The following is an 18,943-nucleotide window of genomic DNA, read 5'->3' as shown; positions in this document are numbered from 1 at the left end:
GTGAAATAATGTGTCTTTTAAGTAAACGGGAGATATGCTGGACGCCTTGCATCGCATGCACTCAATCTTTCTCTTATTGTCTGTAATGGAGCAATGAGGGGACAATTTCAAATCACCCATTCCTAACAGAACCCTACATCTTATATCGTCGCTGTCGGGTGTGAACCTTGTATGTCCAAAAACTGTTACTTTTCAGAACATATGTGTGTGTGTGTGTGTGTGTGGGGGGGGGGGGGGTGCACCAGCTTTTGTTAATATTCTTCATCGGTTCGATATGTTCCAACGTCGCTAGAAAATAGACAACCTACTGTACAAGCATAACACGCATTGTTAACTTCTAGATTCCCTATGCGCTTGCACGACAAAGTAGGTTAGGTCACCAATAATCTTTTGATTTTTTGCATTTAGCAATTGTACATATGCTATTTCTTCTTCTTTTGGAAGATCTTGAAAGTGTGAGAACTACTCATTTAGATGGCATTCGTGTCAGGTCTCAATCAGGGTTAAATAAATAAAGTTGAAAATAAGTTGAAATCTGGACTGGAGATCCACTGTTTCTACCCAGGCATAGATTGAGGCCTCCCAGAAGATCTGGGGTGGTCATAGACTGTAAAAGAAATATGGACAGTGGAAAGCCATTGGTTTCTATGCTGCACAAATGAAGCTTTGGCCGTTGTTGTATGGGTTGTATGGGTGCCACCATGATTGTTTTAATGGTACCCAAGGAATGCTATTAGCTGCCAACGATCACGTGCAACTGCAGGAATACTTGGGACATTGTTTTGAGCTTGCCGAAAATAAAGCACACAAAGAAGAATCATCACAAGCCTATGATCACGAGCCCCTGCTATAACATAAATTGGACCAAATTTTCACAAAACACAAATCATGGTGATTGAAACGAGGCTTTAAACTAGCGACAGGAACCATAAAGTATTTATGACAATGTTTATTAACTCATATGCTGCCATTTAACAATACCTTCGTACTCTTTAACTGCCATTCGTCTCCATAGACTTCCATGTAATTCATAGTGCACGGATCATGCACACCCATGCCTAGATAATGCACCACGTGTGTCCACATTGCTCACAGCTTTCAAACAAAAAAATCCGAATGGAAATCCGTTCAGGCATTCATGAGATAGCAGCCATTATGTTTTACACTGTTGTGAGCTTGGAGGTCTGCTACCTGAGTTGTATGGGGGTTGTATGGGGGTTAAACAAGCAATTTCGCGATCGCTATCATGCCTACTAACGTTTTTGGGGTCCAAAAAAAAATTTTTGAAAAAAAAAAAAAAAAAATTATTTTTTTATTTATTTACGGGATTCACGGGCGTGGCAGGGTGGTACAACGGGATTTTTAAGGGATTCACGTTTTTGGCAGTTAATGAGTTAAGGTAAGAAAATCAAATGTAAAAGTTCGGGGGAAATGAATGGAATCCTATGGAGAACATGTTGCTTCTGGTGCCAGAACAGCGCAACTAGCGGCCAGTCATAGTAACTTTCAGTTCCGTGTTTGCTTCATTTTAAAATCAGGACAACTACACCCCTGGGGGAGGTCCTACTTAAGAGATAATGGAGGGAAACAACATGCTATCCATCACACACCTGACAGCTGCAATCTGCTTATGAAGAGGAGAGGAGGTGTGTGTGTGTGTGTGTGTGTGTGTGTGTGTGTGTGTGTGTGTGTGTGTGTGTGTGTGTGTGTGTGTGTGTGCATGCGCTAGAGATGGGACGATAATTATCGTTTTATCGTGATAAGAAACACTCACAATAATCGTATCGTGGTGATTTAATTTATAGTGAAATTGTCCTCCGTCATGCACTGGGATCAATTCATCTTTTATTTGCCAAGCTGCATATCTGGTACCATTTAAACGCTTTATAATTGTTTAACCATAAATAAAGTATTCTTTTTCCCACACTACTGAATTTCTTTGCCAAAAATGGCCGATCTACAAGCGTTCTACAAGCTTTTTTTGGCAAACGTTCCACCCCAGAAAAATGAACGTTGGGGATATTTTGATTATCGTGATAATATCGTAAATCATTTTTGGGTCAGTTATCCTGACATGAAATGTTCATATCGTCCCATCCATAGTGTCAGCTGGACCCTAGTCTTGCGTGGCCAGACTGTTTGAAAATGCTCCCGTCATACAGTCTGGTGCATCGAAAGAAGAACGATGAGTACCGGTTAAAGCGGAAGTGAAGCCTCCTCGTCATTTCCGTTTCCGTCTCACATCACACACATTTATCATTATATAAATAAAAATCATATAAGCATGTTTAGCTTGATGCTTAGCAGAAATGACATTTTAAAATATATTTTCTTGAACGGTAATGCCCGTTTCCATTACTCACCGTTCGGGAGCTGCTGTTCCAGACTCTATATAGCATTCAGAGATTGTGGAATAGTTGTCTGGCTACGCGAGACTAGCTGGACCCCGATCAGAGGTGAAAGAATGCGAACGTTGTGGCAAAGGTGCATCCTCAGGGTTAATGTATCCATTTGTAACCCTCAGAGTGTACACATATGATGGATCCATTTGGTTGTATTTGGACACTCTGACTCTCTGAGTTAAAAGTTGTGCTAGTACATTTATTTTGTTAAAATAAGTGTTAAATAGCTCTATATTCCAAGAGTAATCATTGTCGAACAGGATTATGAAGCAGATACAAGCTTACACCACGTCACAAATCTATTTTCTGCTTTTATTTTATTTTATTAAATGTGTCAGTAACCAAATGTCTTTGAATATTTAAGTTATTTGCAATTATTCGTGAGACAATAAATCGTCAAATTAAATCGTGTAAATCGTGACGGCCCTAACGTTTACGTACCGATGTCGATGCCTTTGCGCGGCTGCCCCTGGCCATCCACCAGGTCCTCCACCCAGTGGATGTAGTTGAGCCTCAGGGGGACGGTGGGGATCAGCCGCTCCAGAGGGATGTCAATGGTCAACCCAAAGTCCTCCTTCAGGAGGGTACAGGTTAGCGCCCGCACCGCCTCTGGCTCTTTGAAATTCACCCTGGGAGAGAAGAGAGAGACGACAAAGGTCACAACATCAGTCCACCCAACAGCCACAATCCAGTATTTTATGATCCTAGCCTGACAAACTAGACATTTGTTGAGCTAATACAAGTGGGCATAAGACATTTAGGGCTGCAATTATTGGAAAAAGAATAATCGCTAAAACGATTTTAGAGATTATTAAGGAATACTGTAGGGATTAGGGATGCACCAACATGAAAATTCTTGGCCAAAGCCAACACCGAATATGAGGAATCACAAAAAAAAAGTCCACCTGTCCAACACACCCTCATGGTTTGTTTTTGTTTGTGTAGCATTGAATGGTTTGAAGGTGCATTCACACTGGACAGATGCAAATAATCATATCATTTTTATCACGTTTTCCGGTCATGTTATGAACACAGAACATATTTTGGCTCGTTAGATAGACAGACAAAGAGGCTGGCGTGACACTGTAGGCACTCAACATAATACTCCCCCCACTCCTAACGTGATAACAGAAATATGACACCACTGTGACTCACACTCATGCTGTGAACACCCTACAGTAGGTGATGACAGTGACATGGAGGAAAAACTCACTTTCCACATAAACGAAAATGAACTAAATTAGATTAATTACATTAAAAAAAAAGTATAGAACGGGTAACGCAAATAAATACACCCTTAGTTCATTAGAGCGCTGTTTTTTTCCTGCATTTCCAAAATACCTCTGTCCTGTCCTTGGCATTGTACCGGTCTCCGTTTTCCCAGCAATGCATTACTGTAGCCCCCTGCTACTGAAGCCCCCAGCACTGCATTACTGTAGCCCCCTGCTAGCCTGGTAAACCTGGTAACCTGGTAAGAGTGGTAAAGTCTTCTGGCTTCTACAGACCGATCTGGAGCCCAAGCGCTGCCTGGACGTTTTGCAGAAAAACAAAAGTGGAAGAAAAGCCAATCAGCTTCTGCGCTCAGGGCCCTGTGATTGACACACATTCTCGCTCACCCACTTTTTGTTTTCTCCAGTGTGCCCACCCAGCACTTGGGGCCAGGCCGGTCTGCAGAAGACACATGATGATGTGAATTCACGCCGCTAGGATGGTTTATCAGGATAGTTCTCTGCCCTGCATTACTGTTCATCACAGAGGCCGAGGCTTGTGTCCTGTGAGGAAGAACCTGGCTGAGATACTGTAAGCAAGAGATTGTCAACCTTTTTAATTTGAAGAACCCCCAGTTTTATACAGTATGTGTTAGCGCCACAGACCCAAATTTGATACAAATATCTTATCTCCGGGTCTCCAGTCTCTACTGCAGCATCCTGTGTGTGTTAATTAAACTCTCGTCAAGAGTTACAGACCCGGCCCAACCTGACTTTGTGTCGCAGGTTCGAGACCCGATCCCAACGGCCTTTTGCATTTTGTCACGACTCACTCCCCATCTCTCTCTCCGTTTCCAACTGAACCATCAATAAAAGGCATAGCAATCTGAGAAATACATCATTTAGACCACCTGGTGGTCCCCAGACCTGACGCTGAGAAACAGCGTAGAGTAGCAGGCAGCCCCATCAATTTACACTCCCCTCGCTAATGATGCTGAAATGCACATTTTAAACATTTTGAGACCCCCCCACCATCCCCTCCTCCTCTCCACTTATTCCCCAAACACCAGGCACCAACCACTCTCCTCTCTGCATGCCTAATGACTTCAGCTGTCGGGGAAGCACGTCGCGGGTCCAGTAGACAAAGTGAGTGGGCGAGATACGTATAATTAAAAGCGTCTCCGAGCGCGTCTTGCACCTTGGGCAGATGCAATTAGACGCTTCCTGCTCTGTCTGCCACCTGAGGAGCACGTTTTAGGGGCAGCCTCACTATGCTGTTTAAACAACAACAACAAGGACTAGGAGGATGATTGTTAAGATAAACTGAATATTCTGCTGATAATTATTGAAATAAATGGAAATGTACTGTAGCAGGTTCCCCACGCCCATGTCGTCCTTACAATGTTAGTTGTCTTGTACATTGGAAATCGAATGAATATGTATTTCATTATTATAGATTTTTCCATATTAGCTCTCTGCTACCCTCCCCCCCAACATCGCGCGCACACACACACACACACACACACACACACACACACACACACACACACACACACACACACACACACACACACACACACACACACACACACACACACACACACACACACACACACACACACACACACACACACACACACACGATACTCAGTTTACATACAGACTCTGAAATAATGTGATTTGTCCTTTTGACAGCCGTGTACAAATATGTTTATGCATAATGCATTTTGTCAATAAAGAGGTCAGTCAGTCAATCAATCAATCGAAACCACTTAAGACCTTTTCTATATGTTATCGTATGAAGGTGAAAATGGCGAAAATAGCTAAAATGTCTGATCTACAGTACGGTACAAGCCTCTTTTTCCACCTTTTCACCGTTTGACCATAACAACATGCCCAACATACAGCATGGACGCGGTTGAAAGGGGTTAAATGTTAATCCATAAGACACCATGTGTTCCTTCACAGCTGTATGGTATGGGATGATGATGATGATGATGATTAGTGGTACAGTCATCAATCTCAGCCAGTGTCCAGGTAACTAATGACCATATTAGGTTAATGGTCCGCTTTAAGCAGCTGCTGAGAGACAATGACCTTTAGTGTCAGGAGAAACGCTGCACCTGTATGTACTGTGTGCACTGCAGTGCGCACGCACACACACACACAGCTTCAAAATGGGCAACATATTGTCAGTCACATATGTATTTGTCCACGGACCCCCATCTGAAACAATGTGGTTGTTCCAGGGAACCCCACAAAGAGGAGATTTGTGTTGTTATTTCGGTTTTTCAAAGTTAATCAAAGAAATTCCTTACAATTCTTTAAAGAATTTTCAAAAACATTTTCAAAACATGAACAGATCGACAAGCTCACAGTCACAAAATGTGTGAGCTTGTAGATCTGCTATAACAGCAAACGAAAAAGGGCAGATGAGTCAGCATAAAAGCCTTCCGTCTTAAATGACAGCCATCTCTCTATGATCCGTCTGTTGTTGTTCTGGTGCCTTTCTCCTCAGCGGGAGAGTCAGGTGACAATCAATCAATATGCACAGAGTAAAAGCGGCACTTATACCTCGGCGCACAACGGTGTCGCGTGCCGAAAATAGCAGATCTAACAAGCTGACAACGCGCCTTGGATACAACACGTTGTGAGCTTGTAGATCAGCTCTTTTCGCCGAAGTAGAACTCGGGCACTAGGCCACTCATCATAGAAGGCATCTATTTTTAGCCGCTGATGCGTGCGTGTGTGCGTGTGTGTGTGTGTGTGCGTGTGAGTGTGCGCGCGTGCGTGCGTGCGTGCGTGTGTGCGTGCATGCAATGCAGAGTGATCACTCCCATCAGCACCGGCGCTGCTGCTGCCTGGCTGCAAAGTAACGTCCCGGTTGCCATGGCAACCCCATCCTACTGCACAGACCGAGGAGGTAGACGCAAATCCGGCCACGCTGGAGCAATATGGCTGGCGCTGGAGCGTGAGCGTGCACGACACGCACGTTCTCTTTTTTTTGGGGGGGCTCGCTGGGCGCTACAGCATATATATAGGTGCGTCATGGCGTGGGTGGGTGCGTCATGACGTAGGTAGGTACGACGCCGAACACCACCCACCACTGTGCCCGGACGGCACGAGGGATGGGACAAAACTAGAGACACTTGAGAAATAAGTTGGGGAAAAATGGGGGGTGTACTGTGAAGAAGGATCATATTTATGGGTGCTGTAGTTGATACAAGACGATACAGTGGAAGTGGAGTACTGTGTAATGTTGTTGAGCGTGTGGAAGATACATTATCATTGCTGTCGGTGGAAACCACATTATGTCCAAAACTGTTACTAATTCAAATATAGCAGATCTACAAGCTCAAAACCAGTCCAGAATATGCAACCGGTTTTGAGCTCGTAGGTATGTAGATCAGTGGTTTCTGCCTGACAGCAACGATATGATAGATAGACATATAATAGACAGACAGACAGACAGACAGACAGACAGACAGACAGACAAACAGACAGACAGACAATTCTAAACCGAGTAATAAAGGTAAGAAAGAAGGGATGGAAGATAGATATGTTGTTTGCCGAATAGTGATGAAAGACTGTGGCATTTAAACAGGGAGTTTGTCGAGTGAATGTCAAACTGGGCAGAGAGAGGACTGTATAATTATGTACAGCAGTTACCTTCTGCTGCAATACAGAGACAGGATCGGAGAAGAGAGGAGAAGAGTGCACGTGTGTCTGTGTGTGTGTGTGTGTGTGTGCGTGCGTGCGTGTGTGTGTGTGTGTTGGGGGGGGGGGGGAATCACCAGGGACATTACAATTCTATTTGATCATGTTTCTTTCACTCAACTTAAATCAATACATTTCACTTTATTTGACTTCCAAGTGCAGTGCAGAACACAGTGAACATCTGAACCTGTTAGACTCGCTCAGATCAACATACTGTACAGTGAATTGAAGTGGCATCTTCCGTACTTTTTTCATTTAGATAGTTTCGTTATTTTTACAACCAATCTAAGCGCTAAATACTTTATCCAAGTTCATCGTGCGACAAGTAGAACATTTGCAGATTTGCAAACGGCCAAGAGATCTGCAATGTTTGCCATTTGGGAACATCTTTGAAAATGTTTACCTATAATGTTTGACATGCCCAAAAACACCAGGTTAAAAGTGGTTAAACATAGGTGTGGTCTGCTAAGCTGCAGCACAGGTAGATTTGGCCAGCATGTCAATGTCAAAAGAATCACAATATTTTAATGAGCAGAAAACCAATCATGTCGATTTCTGAAACAACAAGATCTTAACATCAGCCACTGGCATCGCTGAATGTCATCTTATTTGCAGAAACACAGATGACGATCAATAAGGTGAATGTACAGTCGATACATTGGTGCATCCCTATGTATCCAAGTTCTTCTGACTGACTAGCACAACTACCTGGTTGTACCTGAGGGTAGTATCTGCTGAGCAGACAGGAGACCTGTGACCACAAGACACTTGATCAGCACAAAAGCCTTATTGTGCTGATCAAGTATCATTACATGTGCGCATGAATGCACACGTGTGCACGCGCACACTCTCTCCCTATAGAGGGGATGACCTTCATGGTATAGATAGCATACCTCGGTCATCTCAAACACGCTTGGCAAAATGCTGTGCTGATTAGTAGCAACTTACTGGAGCCTCCAGTAAGACTTTGTATCTTCCTAATACAAAGTCAAATACACCCTGACTTCTTAGAGACGTGATGGATGATGCACTACTTATAAAGTCCAGTACACGTGATTATGAAGGAAGCTGATTCCATGCCAAGGACACGATTCTAAACTGGTCGTTTGTGTGCGAAATATTCTGATGCTCCAACTGGCATTGGTCATTCAGGTTGGTAACATGAATGACGAGGGCCATTACGAGGGCCTTAAGCCATTTGTTATACATCGACATAAGATAATGTCGCAAAGCAAAAATAGCTGCAAAATAAAACAACTGGATTCATGTGGATCTCGGGATGCACATGGGAACAGCGTGGCTCCAATGTTTATCATGGACTTCATGTGGCCAGCCTGTGACATCGGTCAGACGGTCATCATATCTTATGACATATGACACCAAATTAGGGAAAGGTTTCAGCTCGATCAGCGATCAGAGAGTGGTTTGCAAGATTGGCACACACATAACGCGCGCGCACACACGCACACGCACACGCACACACACACACACACACACACACACACACACACACACACACACACACACACACACACCACATCATAAAAATATCTCACAATGTGTCACAATGCAACATGGTGTGAACGTGTAGATCTGCTATTTTCATAGCAGATTTACATTTTCACCTATAATGACATGTCCAAAATAGGGACGGCAGATGGAAAGTGGTTAATGTACACGGTCTAAGAGATTTCCAATTAGTTCAAGTGCCTTAACGCTCCTTTCTACGTGAAGAGAGCCCGACACACTTTCTTCAATGATTAATTCATGTCTCGGTGACAACGTGCCATGTGTCATCATGCTGCTTGACAACCTTATCGCTGGACCATAATGAGTCTTTATAGAAATACAACAAGAACAGGATCACTGCTAAAAGCTTCACCTTGAACATAGCTGGATGGCATTTCGCAATGTTAAACAACCACACACACACTTCATGTCAATGGAGTCATGTCAATACATTTGCAATTTTACAACTTAAGCATTTAGCAGATGCTCGTATCCACAGTGATACAGAGGTAGTGCCTCAGTAAACTAGGACCACATGTGGGCTGGGCTTGTGAAAATTATTACATTATTGCCTAATCACAAATATTTGGGATAATAGCAATTATTTTGCATAAACATATCCATGTTGAAAAAAGTTCATACATTTCAAAGATTTTCCAGAAATGACAGATTAACAAGCTTACAACGTGTCACTTGGTGACACGTTGTGAACTTGTGACACTTGTACCTAAAAGGCAAACAGAAATTATGTTTTTATTCATAAGTTCCAATTAATGTTCAATGCAAAAAAACACTATTAACACATTTACTGCCATTTAAATATGCCTTCTTTGGGATCTCCCCGCCATAAGTCTCCATAGACTTCCATGTAATTTATAGTGCACAGATCATGCATGCCCATGCACAGATCATGCACCATGTTTGTGCAGGCTGTTCACAGCTTTCAAACAAAAAAATCAGATTGGAAATCCGTTCAGGCATTCTTGAGAAAATAGCCATTATGTTTTACATGTTATGTAAGCAAAGATGGCTGCCCTGTATGAAAGATGGGGTTGCATGGGGGTGGAACATTGAAATCATGTTTACTAGATTTAATGGGGTCCAAAAATAATTAAAAAAAGAATATATATAATATATATATATATTTTTTTTTAGTTGATCTGAAAGTCGTTTGGCACTAAGTGAGTTAAATCATTAATCTCAATTATTTGTGTGAAAATTAATCGTCTGTAATCGTACAGTATGTAGAGATGCACTGCGGCACAACAGCTTAGCTAACAACACTGTAGACTAGAGCTCAAGACCCTGACGTTAGATATGATTGTGTGGAGGGCAGCGATCCAGGAGTCCAGAGTTGGTGTTGGCTAGACCACTCTCTCGCACCGCATCGTATCACATACTATCAAAATAATAATCTTTACATTGAAACTATAGTAGCAGGTAAACAATGAACCCAACATCTGTCTAAATAACACGCTGTTTAAATTATATGTTAAACCAAACATTTAATCTCGATGGTTTCCAGCTATGGTAATGCCTACCAGTGCACTGTCAGAATAAAAATGCACACTGCTGCGTTTTTTCGGCCGAATACCGGAGCAAATTTCGGAGCACGTAAAAAAAAATGTACCTCACATTATGTCAATCACGCTTGCACACTGCCGCCCGTTTCGTATTTATTTTTGGACCAGGGTAGATTTTTTCCGATTTTCGCAACTGTCACCAGTGCTTTCTCTCTCTTTCCTCTCACTCTCCTTGGCCTGAAAAACTACTTTTTTTTTTGCGGTTTTCGGAATTCCAATACACAATGAAAAAATGCAGCGGTGTGCATCCGTGCAACCACCTTAAGACTCATTCACCATTCAGCACTTTTTAAATAATACATGATGGAGAAGAGGGGTGGGCAACCACCTCTTTTTGATCTGCCCCAATCTATCAGATTGGCCTGTTGATCTGATCAATTGAGTTAATTAAAAAGAGTGTATTATTTTTAATTAATAATTAGCAGCCTATAAGGCAACGGTGGGTTTTCACTGTCTGGCACTGGGTGATCACACAAGCCTTGGAAAATGGCCAAGTGATCGTGTGCCTCGAAAAGGTTGCCCACCCCTGGTGTAGAGAGACAGGGAAGGGGGGGGGGGGGAGATGGGGAGATACCTGCAAGATAAATTATATGACAGCGGTCATGGTGTTGGAATGATTTTGGAAGGCTTTGGAAAATGTTGTTGGCACTCATGTCTGAAATAAGGTGTAAACAAGGGCATCATACTATTTAAGGTAGCATTTATTTTAAATGTCTTACCGTATTTATTTGAACATGTTTAATTATGCATCATGTCATTGAGTCGAGTTTGAAAGATTAAGTGAAAAATTTATGTTTCGTTAATTAAAGAAAGTGATGAGCCTTCCACAAATTACCATCCCCCACACTTCCCCCCCTCAGAAAATATGACTACCAAATGAAATGTCAGCCAGAAGTGTTGCATTTTTAATAGAGCCCCAACCCGGACAGCTGAGATGGAAGGCAAGGGACCGTCGCTCTCTGTAAGCCTACTGTATGTCTGAGACTCCCCTCTACAGTAACCTCCCACCCTCTTTTCTCTACACACCAGCGGTCTTCTATGTGTTTCAGGCCAAGGACCCTTTAGCTGAGAGAGAGATGAAGCAGGGACCCCCCCACTACATGTTGGATTCATGTTAAATGTGTTATTTCTGACATTTAACAACTTAAACCCTCAATACTTTGTAAACATGACCTCTGACTTGGTACTTGGTCTGCCCTTCTTTCCCCTGTACACTCACCAAACCTCTTCGCCCCAAAATAGACGATCTACAAGCTCACCAACGCCTTGCATTTGATGACCAACAGCAGTTCCGCATGGAGACACAAAAGAGACTCTTTGAGTCTCCATAGGGATCTGCTGTCAGTGATCAAATTATTGTCTCAGGAATGGAACGAAAACTAAAAATATCCATGAATTCAAGTCTCCTTGGGGTGAGTATGTAAGTAATAGAAAATAAGTCATTTTAGAGGTGAACTCTCCCTTTTAAGTCCCTGTCCAGTGCCCACATGTCCCTGCCCTGGTACCTCTTTCTATATGCAGGGTTCTTTCCTAATCATTTTCCATTTTTAAATTCCATACTTTTCCCAGACTCAAAATTCCATAATTCTTAGTCAATTTGTCACACCATATTTGACATCCGAGTACAAATAGAAAATAGAACTAGAGTCCACTGACTTTGCTTCATTGGACGTTTATAAAACCCCTACTTGACTACTGGACTGACACGACTGGCAGGCCATCATCATGTCTTGGAAAGCGTGTCAAACTCTTTGTGAGTGACAGCTAATCAACGCTGATTAGCTGCTGCAAAGCGAACAGCACTGAAGTTTTTTCCCTTAACAATGGTGCGTATCGCCGTTTTGGAGCTTCCTCAGCAGCCATTGCTCCACATTTTTCGCGCTCTTGCAGTGATAATTGAGCTCTTTCACTTTTGCCCCACCATCTTGTGCCCCCCCCTGGTGACCAGACAGACTGTGATGTATGCTGGATGATTTCCTGTGTCATTACCTGTTCCTCCACTGTCTACAAAATTACACAGCCTTCAATACAGGATAATTGGCTAAATCACTAGTTGTCCACTTGGCTGCATAATGCATGTTAACTCAGAGACGGTACAAACACAGCCAAGCCTCATCTCCCCGTGGGATGTCGTTATTATCGTTTATCGTGATAAAAAACACTCACAATAATCGTATCGTGGAGATTTAAGTTTATCGTGAAATGATCCTGTCATGCACTGGGATCAATTCACCTTTTATTTGCCGAGCTGCATATAAACCCTCTATAAATGGTAAAACGGACCTGGAAATAACGTATTTGATTTTTTTTAAAAGAAGAAAAAAAAAATAGCCGATCTACAAGCTCTCAACGCGTTGCGCGCCAGGATAACTGACGTTGGGGATATTTTGATTATCGCGATAATATCGTAATAATCGCAATTTCTTTGGTCACAATAATCGTGACATGAAATGTTCATATCGTCCCATCCCTCGAGAGGCACCGCGTTGTGAGATTGTACGTAGATATAATAATAACTTCTGTTCTTGGTTGAAAGTGGTAGAAAATACCCCATTCTCCTCCATTTCCAATTTCCATTTTCTCCACTTTTAAAACCTGTGTGTTAGACTGTCCACATGCCAATAACACACTGCATAATGAGACACTATAATCAACACCTGCTACAGATAGACAGACAGACAGACAGACAGACAGACAGACAGACAGACAGACACAGACACAGACACGTTGCAGTGAACACGCCCCCGTACCGTACATTCACAAAGGATAAATCCACAGCAAGATGTTCATTGGCACTGGCACTTACAGTACATACATGCGGATGTTCACACCTGCTAGTGACACCATGTGTGCAGTTATCTGCATATTAGTTGAATTCTAAATGTGTTTTTCACCTGATGTGGGGTTGGGGGGGGGTGTCCTGGTCTTGACAAGCTACTTGCTGTTAGTCTCTCTGCCCACTAATTGGTTCAGACTAGAGTCTGTTTTTTTTAGAGTAGGCAATTTAATTTTACCCCCTTTTTCTCCCCAATTTAGTCGTTATGCCAATTGATTCCTCCCCCACACACATTGCTGTGTTGTCACAGTGCTGTCGTGTTCTATTGACTCACCTGCCAGTGAGGAGCCCCCAACGGGAGGACGCCGTAGAGCCTTCGCCCTACTCCTCCCGCCCAGCACTCCCCGCTGACTGGCTCCGCCCCCAGCCCGTAGGAGTACGTGCTATTAAGCAATATTACACTCGAAGGGTCGTGCATTACCGTGGTTATTGGCACGCCAGCGTTGCTGCAGGAACGAGGCCATAGCTGAGTTCCAAAGGCAGGGCTGAAGTGCCAATAACCACGGTAATGCATGACCCTTGAGTGTAATATTGTGATTATACAAAGGTTACCCTTAAAAAAAACATGTCAACTTAATTTCATTGTAATTAAGATATTCAATAGAATAATTTCATAATCCCAGATTTCGCAACTGTGTCCCTGAACACATGAAAACTGCTAGCGTAGCCGCTTAGCATAGTGCTGGGACAGGACGCGGCACAGATGATGTTTACATTTGATTAGACCTGTGTGGTAAATGCTCATTATTCACATGGGTAGAGAGCCATTTCAACCAATCAGATTGCTTCGTCGGAAAACCTGTGATTCATTCACCATTCATAGCGCGATCGTCCCGTGAAAAATACTATCGCGGTAGCGTTTTTATTATGTTGCACGTACAGCCATTCCTTATGGGGAGGGGACGGGGGGCCACAACCTCCGTAGTGGTGGGCAGGGACTGTTGATGTAAAATAAGCACACTTGATTTGTAATTCGGCTTCAAGCCTGGCAATAATTAGCCACACGCAAGTGTGAAACACTATAAAAGACTTTTACTCAGTCTAGTCTAGTGTCTTACTTATAGAAGAATCATGGCTGCACAGAGTTTACTGACATTAAGTTGCTTTGTGCCGGGACAAAGACGATTACCGTAGCTGTCCGTAGAGGTGCAATATTGGTGAGTTTATCCTCATTAAACACAATAAGATTCAGAGAATCAGAGACTTTTATGGAAGTCTATAAGCAGCACTCAACAGTGGTTCTAATGTCTAGTGTTAATGTCTGTATCAACAAACAAAAACTAAAAAAACAACCAATCTAAATGTCATCAAAACTCTAGCAGATGTGCATTATCTTTCCATATCAGCTTCATTCCATCTAACATCTATGGGAAGGAACCCCCAAAAAACTGCTGCAGCACTGGAATGTATTTCAGGGTACAATAATTATTCCCTAAACCACCAGCTTATCGCTGCTGTCGACCCGAAACCAGCTATGTCCAGGATATTAACTTTTCAGGAATTGAAAAAATACCACTCATCTCGTCTCATCAAAGTTGGTATACAGATACTTGAATATGTCCTTATATTATCTAAGTGTATTTAGGAGGTTTTTGACCATGAATGTGGCGATAGCACTGATTTCTGCCCGACAGCTTTACAAGTACCTCAAAACGTTACTGTTATCTGACTGACTAGTGGCAAATTGACCACGCTAGGGGTCAAAAAGAATAACAAACAAACAATAAAAAACTTACATGGCTCTTCCAGTGAGACTGGTCTGTACATGCTGTTGGAAGTCTGGATACTTGGAAGCCAGATATGAGAAGTCTGGAGGTTTGTCTTTGTAACGGTTCCGAGGGTGCATGGACTTATTCAGCGCCATTATGATCCACTTCACTGCAAATAAGAACAATCACAACCCGTTTAAAATAACCTTACTTTAACACGTCTCTCTCTCTGGGTGACTGACACTTACTGAAGTTGAATTAGTGACCAGTGGTTTAAAGTAACTGAGTACATTTACTTAAGTACTTTACTTAAAGGCCCGCTGACACGCCCCGAAATTATAATAGTATGATACATAGGTCACGTGGTCTCTCTGAAAACGGTCTGAAATAGTCTGAAACTCATGTCACAGTGTAATCTGCCCCTCGCCCCCCAACAACAGCTGACCAGTGCAGTAAGCTATTATTCCAAACGTAGGAGACGGTGGTTGAAGGAGCGCTTCTTTTCCATTCACGCGCGCCGCGGTTAGGGTTAGGTTTAGGCATAGTTTTACTGAGGTTAAGGTTAGGGTTAGGGTTAGAGTTAGGCATAGTTTTACTGAGGTTAAGGTTAGGGTTAGGGTTAGAGTTAGGCATAGTTTTACTGAGGTTAAGGTTAGGGTTAGGGTTAGGCATAGTTTTACTGAGGTTAAGGTAGGGGTTAGGGTTAGAGTTAGGCATAGCTTTTTGGGTTAGGTTTAGGCATACAGGTTAACATTCACACCCGCACGGTCCAAGTAACCACAGCCGAGTGCTCCAGACCTCCGCTCCAGCCAATCACAAGCCGCGCCTTCTAATTTATGTAACACCGTCTCCTACGGTAGGAATAATCGCGTACAGAAAGTAGTCTAAAGTACAGTCAATTACTTTGATTGGCTTATAATTGCGCATTCCCACAATGACATCATAAAAATATTAACTCATATTTTAAGATGACTTTGTAGATTGATTTTATTATTATTATAAAATATGCATTACCACTTCAGCTCTGGATACATTTCGCCATTTGGAAATAGCAGATCTACAAGCTCACAATGTGTTGCCATGTGACGCATTGTGAGCTTGTAGATCTGCTATTTTTCAAATGACGTTTACAACTTTTGAAAACTTGAAATGGGACATTCTGCATAATGAGCACTTTTACTTTAAGTACATTTTGATGCCAACTCTTTTATTCAAGTACATTTTGAATACAGGACTTTTACTTGTAACAGAGTATGTCTACATTTCAGTATTGAAACTTTTACTTGAGCAAAACATGTGATTAGCCTATACTCTTTTCACCACTGCTTGTTGAAGATAAATTAGTGACCAGCACACTGACCCAGAAGACCACTGCTAATACATCACATTGACTGATAATCACTGATCTAGTGCAGTGGTTCTCAAAATGCATTCCAGGGACTCTGTGGGTTCCTTTAAGGGGGTCTAAATTGACCTTTACAAGTATGTAACTCTGAGAGTGTACAAATGGAACCAAATGAACCCGAACCCTAGCGGGTCCATTTGGTTCCATTTGTACACTGTCAGAGTTAAGGTAGACTAGACTTTGACATTTGAAAGTTTGAGAAACACTGGTCTATAGTGAGTCAAGTGACCTAGCTACTGACTATATTCATTCATTGTTTATGTTCTATGTAGATTGTTTACCTTTACGTCATGCATTAATATAACATTGTCCTACCTTTGTGACAGATGTTCCTGTGGAGACTGAAGCGGGAAATATCAATGTATATATTAATAATAACAACGATAATAATGCTGCTGACTCGAGCTTTAGTAAAGTGTGTCACGTTGTTTGGACGTTCTCTTCCGGATTGCTCGTGACGTCACTGTGTTGCGCCGAAAACGTGATGACGCGTCCTATGCACGCGTCATTCTATTGGTTGTTGCCTATGGCAACCAAACTAAGTTATTCTACTCTACCCACCATCACCATCTCTCTCTCTCTCTCTCTCTCTCTCTCTCTCTCTCTCTCTCTCTCTCTCTCTCTCTCTCTCTCTCTCTCTCTCTCTCTCTCCCCCTCTCTCCCTCTCTCTCTCTCTCATCTGATGTATGCATTTTACACTAGCTATTGCCAGGTTTAATTTGAGCCTGAAACTATGAATACAAATGGGTAATAATCACTGTCACGTTCATGTTCAAAACAAGTCATTATTATACTGTTACACATACATTGCCATTGCTTTAAAGCTCTAACACAGTGATTCTCAAAGACCCCCAGGGGTCCTCGAGGGAATAAGCAAATACAACTACAGAGAGAGACTGTAGGAGAATATAAAAGGAAACCTGGATCAAATTGACAGATAATCAGACCAAAGCAGTTCTTATGCCACGTGATTCATCCCCACACACATTTCTGTGTTGTTACTGCTGTTGTGTCCCACTGACTCACCTGCCAGTGAGGAGCCTCCACCAGGAGGATGCAGAGCCTCTGTCCTACTCCTCCCACCCAACTCCCTGCTGACAGACAGGTGACACCCCAGCCCATAGGGCAGTTGTTGACACTAAGGGTTGCCCACCTGCCCCTGGGCTGGCAGGTGGAGTTTGCTTTCAGGTTGTCTGACCGGGCAAGTGCTTGTTTGAGAGGGGACGCAACAGTCTATAAACAACACAAGATATTTGTCTAAACACCTGAACGTGGCCAGAGCGTTCTATCTACTGGTCTGTTGAATGTAAAATAAGAGCACCTATAATGTGCCATTTTCACTGTTGCTAAGTGTGAACCCATAGTAATATTCACAGCTACATATTAATTTGGCATAACAATTTAGGTATGACAATTTTTATCTCACAGCCCCAGAAAGCAAAAATAATAATAATAATAACAATTAAATTGAACGATAATTCAAATTTTAGCTATCATTCATTTTTATAATGGACGATTTAATTTTCAGGCAAGTGCACGGGCATGACCTTTGAGCAAGTACTTGCCTAACCCTTACTTGCCTAACAGGCAAGTGCCTGAGACCTTAGTGTCAACCCCTGCCATAGGAATATGTGCAGTGATAGGTAGTAGAGTAGTAAATGTTTGTAGATTCTAGAGTCCCAGAAGAAATAAGAATTGGTTGAGGAATCATGCTCTAACATAATGTACACACAAAACAGAGCACAGCATGACAATTTGTTCACTTTTTTTCTCCTTCTTTTTATTATGTCGCAAACAATAATGACATCCAGATATATTGTTAACAATTTGCAGTGTGAAGAGTTGAGAGACCATGGAAGCAAAAAAACAAAAAACAAAAACAAAAAGTCCTGTTGGAGAGCTTGTGACGGTGTGTGAAGCTGCAGCCCTGCATCTATTCACAAGGCAGGCTATTAGCAGACAGCTGGATGGCAGACTGGTGAAGCCAGGGACCCACAGAGTCTGTCTGTCAGTCCCGTCACGCACCAGCCTGTGTGTGTGTGTGTGTGTGTGTGTGTGTGTGTGTGCACAGGGATTGCTTGGGACCTGCGAATGGCAAACGTTCCTTCTTAAAAAAGGGCATTATTATCAATATTATTGTTCAAAACCATCATCAGCCAAGGCTCATTCACCTGACTGTTACAATACACAACACATTATTTATCACCCAGACAGTTGATTAAATCAGCCCTCCTTGATCTAAAAAAAAAAACAAGGAAGGTAAAACTGTATTTTCAATAAGTGTCAAAACGTATTATATATTTGTTTTATTTTTGGCCTGGTTTTGAATTTGCATTTCATAAAGTAAATCCCCTAGTCAGCTTATTCCAAAGGGGTATAACGTCATTTTCAAGAGCCTGTTCATTTAGTCTAGTTTGCAACAAGACCAATAAGACACCAAGGAGATTGAATTGTCAAGAGATAAACCAAATTTTACTAAGAACTTCTTTTTTTTTTGGCTTTAGCTAAAAAAATAAAATAAACAAAAAACAACTATTTAACAGCTTTTCAACTGCATGACTGTGTCAAATCCCA

At 42.2% G+C, this 18,943-nt stretch overlaps 1 protein-coding gene across 1 annotated transcript in view; it reads right to left on the bottom strand.

Moving 5' to 3' along the window:
• mettl16 (methyltransferase 16, N6-methyladenosine) overlaps window positions 1-16,803 on the bottom strand; it is a 46,586-nt gene extending 29,783 nt beyond the window's left edge. The window contains exons 1-3 of the mRNA XM_080730860.1: window positions 16,685-16,803; window positions 14,992-15,133; window positions 2,844-3,031 (exon numbers count right to left, since the gene is read on the bottom strand). Of these exons, the coding sequence (XP_080586986.1) occupies window positions 2,844-3,031; window positions 14,992-15,119 (316 nt within the window). The 5' untranslated portion in view covers window positions 15,120-15,133; window positions 16,685-16,803. The remainder of the gene's footprint in view (window positions 1-2,843; window positions 3,032-14,991; window positions 15,134-16,684) is intronic.
• Between the last annotated feature and the right edge of the window lie 2,140 nt (window positions 16,804-18,943).

This window comes from Nannobrachium achirus (assembly GCF_963921795.1).
Source record: "Nannobrachium achirus genome assembly, chromosome: 8".
Lineage (NCBI taxonomy): Eukaryota > Metazoa > Chordata > Actinopteri > Myctophiformes > Myctophidae > Nannobrachium > Nannobrachium achirus.
Note: the sequence above shows the minus strand (reverse complement) of the source record. Positions and strands in the feature narration are given on the sequence as shown.